General features: G+C 55.1%; 1 protein-coding gene across 1 annotated transcript; it reads right to left on the bottom strand.

Moving 5' to 3' along the window:
• Nucleotides 1–381: 381 nt before the first annotated feature.
• PLA2G2F (phospholipase A2 group IIF) lies at nucleotides 382–9,356 on the bottom strand. The gene is made up of 5 exons (XM_032758452.2): nucleotides 9,241–9,356; nucleotides 8,568–8,620; nucleotides 5,204–5,348; nucleotides 4,106–4,215; nucleotides 382–593 (listed from the first exon to the last, which is right to left on the bottom strand). Exons 1-5 carry the CDS (start codon nucleotides 9,354–9,356, stop codon nucleotides 382–384), a joined length of 636 nt encoding a protein of 211 aa, XP_032614343.1.
• Nucleotides 9,357–10,200: the final 844 nt, after the last annotated feature.

Genomic DNA, 10,200 nt, shown 5'->3' with positions numbered 1-10,200 from the left:
CTCTGGGCCTGGGCTGGCAGCTCAGACTCTGTAAGGTTCGGGAGAGTCAAGCTGGCTCCAGCAACAGAGGCCCCACTCAGAGGCCCCTCCTTCTCTCTCTCGGGTCTCCCCGGCCACCCTCAGGAGAGACCCCTACAAGCTCCGTGCCTCCCACCCAGTCCAGAACCAGCGGCAGGAGGCACCCATGCCTGGGGCTGGGCTGGGGGAGTCAGGACCCAGGCCTTCCTGAGTCCTCTGAGGGCTCAGCCCTCACTGGAGAGCTCCAGGGAGGAGGCAACCAGCAACCCTTGGGCTCCCGGCCTGGCTTCTACCCTCCCTGCACCTCGTCTGGTCCCCAAGCCAGACCCTCCGCCCCCTCTTCTCTCTCAGACCTCAGAGGCTCTAGGGAGGGGTGGGGGGCGCCAGGGATTGGTGACTGCGGGTGACCTCCTCAGGGGGCGGTTCATAGATGCTGCAGTTGGGCGTGGGGCCGTGGCAGTAGACATTGAGGAAGCCACGGTACTCCTCTCGGTACGTGTGGTTCATGAGGCACAGAACCACGTTCTTGTCACACATACATGTCTGCTTGTCACACTCTGTCTTGTTGAGGTCACCTATAGGGGGATGGGGGTGGCAAAGGCTGTGGATGAAAGGGGCAGTGGCTTCCCCAGGACCAATGCTGGGGAGGGGGAGCACACAGACTTGGAGAGCCCAGTGGTCCTTGGAATGTGTTCCCTGGGCGGCAGGACCAGCACCACCCACGGGCCCCACCCCACGCCTACAAGGTCAGCAGCTCTGGGCTGGGGCCCAGCAGTCTGTGTTGTAACAAGCTCTCTAGGTGACTCTGGTGCATAGTAAAATTGGGGAACCACTGAAGCCCAACACAGTTATTGCATAGCTGGGGAAACTGAGCCCCAGAAAGGGGGATGGGTTTACCTAAGTCGCCCACAGAACTAAAGCACCCCCCACGCCCCCAAGGCTTGTTACTTCCTGCCAACCCAGACCTCTTCCTTTCAATCACAGAATCAAAGAAAGCCCAGTGAAGAGGGAGTTATTGCCGGGCGCAGTGGCTCACGCCTGTAATCCCAGCACTTTGGGAGGCCGAGGCAGGTGGATCACCTGAGGTCAGGAGTTTGAGACCAGCCTGGCCAACATGATGAAACCCCATCTCTAGTAAAAATACAAAAAATTAGCCAGGCATGGTGGTGGACGCCTGTAATCCCAGCTACTCGGGAGACTGAGGCAGGAGAATTGCTTGAACCCTGGAGGCGGAGGTTGCAGTGAGCCGAGATTACACCACTGCACTCCAGCCTGGGCGACAGAGCGAGACTCCTTCTCAAAAAAAAAAAAAAAAAAAAAAAAAAAAAGAAGAGGGAGTTATTGGTAAGAAATGAGTGAGAACAACAATTGTTCAAAAGCTTAGTGCCTAAGAGCCTATCACATGCCTAATCCAGGGCAAATGCTACTGTTGTTTGTCCCTATGCTGTTGTTATAATTAGTAGATTTCAGAAATCATCCTTAGGTGCACAATAGAATCAGTTGGAGGGCTTGTTCCAACAAAGACTGCTGGACCTCACCCCTAAGTGTCAGATTCAGTAGGTCTGGGTGGGGCTTGATGATTGGCATTTCTAACAAGTTCCTGGGTGCTGCAGCTGCTGCTATTGCTGGTTCAGGGGCTACCCTTTGAGAACCTCCAACTAGCTTGATCGGTCTGCAAACTTTTCATACTTTCTACCAGCAAAATTCTGTCTCTTAAACGAAACTCTTTAAAGAAGGCTGATGCATCAGACAGCCCCAGAAGGAGCTGCTTAATGATAAAATACACTAAAGTACCAGCTGAGCCTCTCAGGCACTGTGACCATCACCTGTCAAAGTCTCTGGCTCTGATGGCCCCAGGGATTCCCAAAACCCAGCATGAAAGTCACTGCTTTAAGTTAGTCCGTTACCCCTGGTGGGTGGTGGGCGGGGGGGAGAATCTCTCTCCTCCAGCTGCTTTAATAGGGGGGCATCTGCTATCTCAGGCCAGCCCCTCCACCTCATGTTTGAACAGCAGAACATGAGGGCCACAGAGATCTGGGCTCCCAAGGGGTCCCAAATGCACCCCAGTCTCCACTAGACTCCTTCCCAGATGACAGGAGACTTGAGTGTCTTTGCAAAGCCAGCATTGCTTGTGAGTTATTAGTAAGCAACAATTGGTAGCACCAGGTGAAGACACGGGGGCAAAGAAGGCCCAGTGGTTGCCCACAGGCTGGGCCAGGGGGAGTCCTGCCTCAGAGAGGGGCACAGAGAGGGGCAGGGCAGGGACACCTGGGCACTGCTACTTGGATGCCACTTGCGCTTACTGACATGTCTCAGTTGGGAAATAGCCACAGCAAGTTCATGGTAAATGAAGGAACCCTCCAGGCCAGGTGCTAATACCTTGGATCCCTGGAAACACTGGGCGTCCTAGGATGGAGTCACCTCTGCTGGTGGGGTCCGAGTGACAGAACCAGAAGAGAAAGAGTCCGCTCTGATCCAAACCCCTCAATGGACCCATAAGTGAGGAAACTGAGGCGGGGAAGGACCTTCCCAGGGCTACATGGAGCAGGGAGATGGTGACAGAACCAGAGTTCAAACCCAGGTCCCCCGCCTCCCAGGCCAGCATCTCAGAGCCTCCCTGCAGAGCTGCAGTCTCAGAACCATCTGGGGAGCTGGCTGAAAGCCAAGTTCCTGGGCCCCACCAACACCCACTGAATCAGAATCACCCAGAATTTGGGGGACAGGAGAATTGGAATGCCAGTTCCAGGACCGGAGCATCAGAGCACCTCAGGGAGACGTTCTCAAGCCACAGCTAGGCTGGTCAGATTCAGATTTAGCAAAAAAGCAAAACCAAAATCAAAACACAGGATTCCTGGTTAAATTTCAATTTCAGGCTGGGCTGGTGGCTCATACCCATAATCCCAGCACTTTGGGAGGCAGAGGTGGGAGGATTGCTGGAGACCAGGAGTTTAAGACCAGCCTGGGCAACATAGTGAGACCCCCATCTCCACAACAAATACAAAAATCAACTGGGCGTGTTGGCACTCGCCTGTAATCCCAGCTACTCCAGAGGCTGAGGCAGGAGGATCACTTTAGCCCAGGTCAAGGCTGCAGTGAGCTACGATGGCACCACTGTACTCCAGCCTGGGCAACAGAGCAAGACCCTGTCTTAATTAATTAACTAATTAATTAATTAAAATTTCAGGTAAACAGTACATATTTGGCTGGACGCAGTGACTCACACCTGTAATCCCAGCACTTTGGGAGGCCGAGGCGGGCGGATCACGAGGTCAAGAGATCAAGACCATCCTAGCCAACATGGTGAAACCCTGTCTCTCCTAAAAATACAAAAATTAGCTGGGCATGGTGGTGTGCACCTGGAGTCCCAGCTACTTGGGAGGCTGAGACAGGAGAATGGCGTGAACCCGGGAGGCAGAAGTTGCAGTGAGCCGAGAGCCCGCCACTGCACTCCAGCCTGGTGACAGAGCAAGACTCCGTCTCAAAACAAAAACAAAAACATGTATTAGTAGAAGTATGTCCTAAACATTTCCTTTTCTATAAATATTAATTAATTTTATACTAGCATTTAGTTTTGAGTATCAGTATGTCCCATGCAATATTTAGGACATATTTAATATTAAAACATTTTTCATTGTATAGCTAAGAAATGAATTTCACTAGGCAGCCTGTATTTCTTTTTTTCTTTTCCTTTTTTTCTTTGAGACAGAGTCACTCTGTCGCCCAGGCTGGAATACAGTGGCGTGCAATCTTGGCTCGCTGCAACTTCTGCCTCCCAAGTTCAAAGTGGTTCTCATATCTCAGCCTCTCCAGCAGCTGGGATTACAGGCGCCTGCCACCACGCCCAGCTAATTTTTGTATTTTTGGTAGAGATGGGTTTTCACCATGTTAGCCAGGCTGGTCTCGAACTCCTGACCTCAAGTGATCTGCCTGCCTCAGCCTCCCAAAGTGCTGGGATTACAGGCATGAGCCACTGCACCCGGCCGGCAGCCTGTATTTAATCTGGTAAGGCTGTCCACCACCCCAGCACAGGCTGGTGGAGCCAGCCACTCCCTTCTCTGGGGGCCCAGGTGACAGGGGAGGGACTCACTGCAGACTATCTCAGTGTTGTTCTCGATGGTGTGATCATAGTGGTCCACATAGGGGCGACAGCCTTGATCAAAGAGTTTCTGGTAGCAGCAGTCGTGGGCGTGGCAGCACCTAGGGAGTGGCAGAGGTGAGTGGGCAGGCATGGCCGGGCTGGCCCATCTCCCACCAGCAGAGACCTCTGATCATCTCTTCCAGTCTCTCGCAGGTCAAACGTTCGAACTGAAGCCCAGAGAGGGACAGTTACTTGTCCGAGGTCACACAGCCAAGCAGAGCTGGGGCCAGCACCCCAGGTTCTGATCCTCACAGCTTCAGCTTCGTGGCACCTGCCAGGCCTGCCCACACCAGGACACATTCTCCCCTGTGTCTTTGTTCTATCCACAGGGCTCCCAGCTTTCCCCCAGAGCCCCGGCTGCAGCAGTGGGAGGGGTCAGAGACCTGCCTAGGTTTACGTCAAGGTTGGAGGAGCGTTGACTGTAGGCAGAGGCCACCCCTGGCTGTGCCTCATGGCCAGGGAGGGACAAAGGTCTGGAGGGTCGACAGGGACTGGTAGGATGGGGAACAAGAAGCACAGGCAGTGTGGCTGTCCCCATCACCTCTAGGGACGTGAAGTCAGCTAGTCAATGTGCATTTATTTAGCTTTCTGTGATACAAACTTGGTGCTGGCTGCTGTTGGGGAGATAGGAGCAGAAGACAAGCCATGGTTGCTGGGAGCTCCCAATCTGATGGAGGAGGCATGGTCCTGTCTTCCAGAGCCTCCAGTCTGAGGCGGGCAGGGGTCACAGCCCTTGCCTTTGTGGGGTGTCAGCTGTGTGACTGCTCTCCCATGTGTGTTTTGGAGCAAGTCAAAGGTCCCTTCCTAGAGAGAGGAGGGGTTGAAACACTTCCAAGCCCATGACCTTGGAGATGGACAACAGAAAGCGCTCAAGACAGTTTGGAAAGAACATAGTGAAGGACCAGGCTCTGGTCACCAACTCGTCAAAGAAGCCAGATCCTTTGGGGAAAGAAGGTCTCCCCCTCACAGGGATGGAGGGCAAGATCAGTCCGACCTTCAGCTGTCCTCATTTGGCCCCTGACAGGAGCCCAGGCCTCTGGTACCTACCAGTCCACCTCGTCCTTGGGCTGGCCACGGCCCCCCAGCCCACAGTAGCAACCGTAGCCCACAAAGGACAGGATGGCACTCCTCCCCGTGACGGCCTCCACCATGGCCTTCAGGTTGAGCAGGCTGCCGTGGGCTGTGGACAGAACTGCAAGAGAACCATGGGGTGCTCTGAGGCCCTGCCCTGTGGCTGGCCGCTCCCAACCTCTCTCATCCTGAGAGTCTGGACTGACCATCCTCCCAGTACCTAGGGTAGGTGGGAGAAGGAAGGAGAAAGCAGGAGAGGAAAGCTGGGGCAAGAAGGGTGGGCAGCTAAGCCGGAGGAAAGAAACCTGCAAGGTACCACGTACGGTGTGCACCCATATCCCTGCAGCCCTGAGAAAACAAGGCAGGTCATCCTTGCTAGGGACTTGCTCCATGCCAGGTACTGTCCCAAGCCCCTTCCGTGCATGAATCCATTGGGTGCTCACTGCAACCCTATGCACGCTCTTGTTATCCCACTGTGCAGATGAGAAGACTGATGTCCAGTGCATTTAGTAACTTGCTCTACGTCCCGTTGTCAGAAAGCAGTGGAGACAGAATTTGGACCCAGGCAGTGAGGGTTTTGCACCCACACCCTCTGCCACTTGGCTGCAAACACTTCTCAAGGGGGATACCCAAGCTCCTGGTATGTTGGAGGAGGCTTTGCAAAGGCCACATGCTGTTAGGAAGCTCAGGGGGTTGATTCTGGGTCCCTTTCTGGTCTCTGCCTCCTGCCTCTGCCCTCCTGGGGTCCTCAGAGTCCCCACCATGATCCCAGGGCTGATGCATCTCAGGGTCAACCCAGCGACAATTCGGTGCTCTGGTCGTTAACGAAGAAACAGAAAAGGCTTCGTATTACAGGCTGATACTGGCTGGGCATGGGAAGAAGGAAAACACTCTCCCCACACACATACAGAGGGAGAAATAGTGCAAGGACACTTCCTGCACCAGCGAAATCAGCTTCGTGGCACCTGCCAGGCTGGCCCACCCCAGGACACATTCTCCCCCTTGCCACTGCTTCTCTCCGTCTTGCGGTCTGTGCCCGTGCGGTGGCTCTCTGAATCGCCCGCGCTGCCTCTGCACATCCTCCTGGATGCAGCACTGGGTCCACATGCCCAGCCTGGCACCTACAGTCCTTACCTGGGGGAAGCTGCCCTACACACACCAGCAGGAGAGCCAATCTATCACCATTTTACGGGTGAGGAAACCAAGGTTCAGAAAGGTGCGGGCTTGTCCAGGTCCCACAGGCTGGAGGGGGCAGAGCCCAGACTGCCCTGGGTTTGTGTGCTCCGGAGCTGGGAAGCCAACCACAGCGCAACGCAGTGCAGCTCTGCCTGCTTCCCCCACCCCAGCCATTCCAGCTGCAGTCAGCGTGAGGGGCCTAGCTCAGCACCCTTCCTGCCGCTCTCTCCATGTCCCCACCCTGCTCCCCAGCCTGAATGAGGAAATGTACTGGGAGAGGGGAAAGCCAATGGTTTCAGAAACTGGTGGCTCAGGGGATCCCAAAGGCCACTCTTGCCTGCTCCCAGAGACATGGTGTCCCACATCTCTAATGACAGGGAACTCGCCACCTCAATGTGCCTTAGTGGGAAGAGCATTGACTCTGGAGTCAGACAGACCTAAGCCAATAAGCAAGGCCAGCTGGGACTCCCTGGGGCTCTGTTCTCCCATCTGTAAAATGGGAGTAACAATCTCAACCATGAGAGATCAGGCAGGCCAGTGCCCTGCTTGAGGCCTGGCACGCACCAGCAACCTCTGGGATCACAATTCCCAAAGCAGAGGAAGGGGATCATGACGCCCTCCTTGCAGGGCACCTTGGAGGTTGAAGTGTGATCATGAAGGTGTGTAGAGTGCCTGGCCCACACAGCGCCTTGAGGAGGGACCCAACCACTGCGAGGCCCTGGCCACCTCCCCATCTGCCCCTGGCCTTGTAAATGTTACCCTGAGGGAGGGGGCACCTCCAGTCCCAGGACCCCCTGACAGTCAACTCCCATGTGGCAAGAGAAGAAGAGCAAGAAACCTACGCGGCCATGCACAGAGTGAACACACACACACACGGACACACACACGCATCTCACACACACTCACACACCTGCCCCTCACACTGTCCTCTACACACCACATGCACTTGCACACACACTCATTCCCAGACACCTCAAACTCACACTCACCCACACATACCTGATACACTCAACACTCACACATACATACCTGATACACTCATGACACCTACACTCATCCACACATACCTGATACACACACACACTCGCACACTCACGCCCTCGTGCAATACAGATGCACTCACATACACAATGCTTCCAGGGAAGAATCAGGGGCCTGGCCCAAGGCCATATCCACATTGACAGTCCAAGCGAAGGAACCCAAGTCTGCATTCAGTTGGGTTGAAGGCTCTGCCCCTAACCAGTGGCTTGGGCTGAAATCAAGCAGTCGTCTTCTCAATAACAGGTCACTTTGCCTGAATGCAACCAGCCCTCTCTCACGTCTGGCCACACAGAACCTTATTTTGGTTTTTGTCATTTATTTCTTTTCCTCAAGCCAGGCTGTGTTCTGGTGAGGTTTAACAGGCTGCATGAAAGGCCAGTGAGAGGCCCAGCCAGTGGTCCATGGAGCTGGGACACCTGCCGCATACATGATGCCGGGACAAGTGGCAGGGTCAGGTCTGTGTCAAAAGCCTCAGGCAACAATCCTATGGGGCGGCTGCCCAGAGCCATGATGCCCTGGGTACCACCCCCAGAAGGAAGCCCCTGACCTCCCACCACTCTGCAGTACACAGACACCCACCCTACACACACACACCCTCCTGCAGATCTATGCACCCTGCATCCATAAGCACGCTCTGGAGACACACACCCCAATTAACACACACTCACACAAAGAGACACAAATGGGCTTGCACTCAGGTGCCTACACTGTCACATACTTTATGGATGTGTGTTACACACATAGACATCATCACGTGCTCAGACACACCTACACACACATAGATGCCTGCACCTGTCTGCACACAAAATCATTAACTCCTGTCTGATGGATACACACTAGTACACACTCAGGTACACAAATGCCCAGCCAACACCAGCATTTTAAGATGCTTGCTCAGCCCTGTGCCCTGCCCCGGGGGCTCATAAATGCCTGTTTACAGGTGGCTGGAGGGGTAAACAGCCCCAGAATTGGGTGCAGCCTGCTGGGCTGAGCCAGGAAGCAGAGGCCCAGAGACAGGAAGGAACCTAGGCCGGTCAGTGGAACCATAACTCAGGCGCCCAAGGTCACAGGAGACAAGCTGGGAGCGGGAGAGACGGAGGAGCCCTCTGGAGTCTTTACTCACCACTGCCAGCAAGGATGGCCACGGCGAAGAACTTCTTCATACCCAGGCTAGACCTGAGGGAGGGCGAAACCCGGAGCTTGAGTCCATCCCCTCCACCCTTGGCAGTGTTGGACCTGCTGCTCCCTTCATGAGCCTCAGGACAGGTGTCATCAATGCTGTCCCTTGATGTCCTAGTTGCTGCTCCTAGCGCTGTCATCAGCACCTGCCCAGCCCCTCCTGGAGGAGCACACCCCAGATGGCAGAGCCAGGAGGCAAGAGCACCTCCTTGCCCCCCACTCTGGCAGGAACCCCCTCCACGCATCAGCCTCCAGGACAGGAAGCCTGCTGTCTCAGGCCAGACCTCCCATGCACACACTAGGGGGTATGGGAAGGAAGTCATGTGACCCAGCCTAGCAGCTGGGTCTTGAACCCAAAGCCAGGACTCCTAGGTCCCTGGATTCCAGTCCCAGCACCGCTTCCAAAACGTGTGGCCTCAGCCTCCCTGGGCCACATGAGGGTTGTGGCCTCACTCTCCCTGGGCCACATGAGTGCCACGTGAAGGTTGACTAAATGATCCCTTTGGGGTTCTGCCCACCATGCGGACTCTTAGGAGAAAGGGATTCTAGGAGCCAGCCCCTCACCCCTGTCCCTGCCCCTCCCTGGAGGATTCCATCTCAGGGCAGCAGGCACCTACCTGGAGGTTCTTGAAGGACAGGAGGCCCCGAAGCATGGGCCCCTCCACCCAGAGAAGCATCTATCCAGCACCTTCTTTTTGAACCATTTGGGGTTGGCCTGCGCCCCATCTGCCATGTTCCGGGTTCTGGGGGGCCAGCAACATAGGTCTTGAAAGGTCTGAGGCACGCTCCAGAGGCTGCGGGGAGCAGGCCCCAGCTTCACGCTGCCTCGCACGCTGGCAGGGGAGTGCCAGAGCAGTGCCCCTGGGCAGGAGGCAGGTGACATATGCCCTAGAAAAAGGAGGCTCCACCTCCTCCTCCCTCCCCCACAGCCCTGCCCACAGCCAGCTGGTACAGTCCCCACCCCTAGGTGCTCTGGTCTGCCTGACTTGGGGGTTTACATACCTGATAGGAGAATCAGTCTTTCCCCATAACGCATCTGAAAGGAAATTAGCCCAAAGGCCTCTCTCTCCCCATCTGAAAGATGTTAAAGATACAACATCACTCAGTGACACTTGTTGAAACACAGTAAGGTAGGCTTTGTTCAAAGGGGCCATGGGGACAGGTGTAGGGCCATGGCAGTGGGTTCCACAGTGGGGAAGAGACTGGACTCAATGGCAGATACAATAAGAAAAAGCGGGAATTCATAGCCAAGGAGCAGGGTGGGATCTGAGGATGGAAAGTTAACCAGAAGAAACATCAGGGGTCGCGGGGGATTGGGAGACTCTGGCTAAACCGATCCACCAGGATTCCTGCTGAAGGCAGGTGGGTTGCTCAGACATCACCTGGGGGCCACGGAGGATGAGAAACCCAATCAGATATGGAGGACAAAATTGAGGATTCTACCTAAACCAACTTAGCAGGGTTGCGACATTGCCAAATTCGCCCTTGAAGGGGGCACAATGATCTGATGGAGAGCCTGGGGGGCCTGGTTGTCAGCACCATTTGCCTTTTTTGAAGGGGGGTGGTGTGTATGAGAA

The sequence above is a fragment of the Hylobates moloch genome, unplaced genomic scaffold, assembly GCF_009828535.3.
Source record: "Hylobates moloch isolate HMO894 unplaced genomic scaffold, HMol_V3 SCAFFOLD_9, whole genome shotgun sequence".
In the NCBI taxonomy this organism is placed as follows: Eukaryota; Metazoa; Chordata; class Mammalia; order Primates; family Hylobatidae; genus Hylobates; species Hylobates moloch.
This window is presented reverse-complemented; position numbering and strand designations above follow the sequence as displayed.

Excerpts from the sequence above, each read along its gene's own strand:
- PLA2G2F (XM_032758452.2), bottom strand. The coding sequence starts at position 9,356 with ATGGCAGATGGGGCGCAGGCCAACCCCAAATGGTTCAAAAAGAAGGTG. Across the intron at positions 8,621-9,240 it reads TGTCCTTCAAGAACCTCCAG|GTCTAGCCTGGGTATGAAGA; the intron begins GTAGGTGCCTGC and ends GCCCTCCCTCAG. Across the intron at positions 594-4,105 it reads CAACACTGAGATAGTCTGCA|GTGACCTCAACAAGACAGAG; the intron begins GTGAGTCCCTCC and ends ATCCCCCTATAG.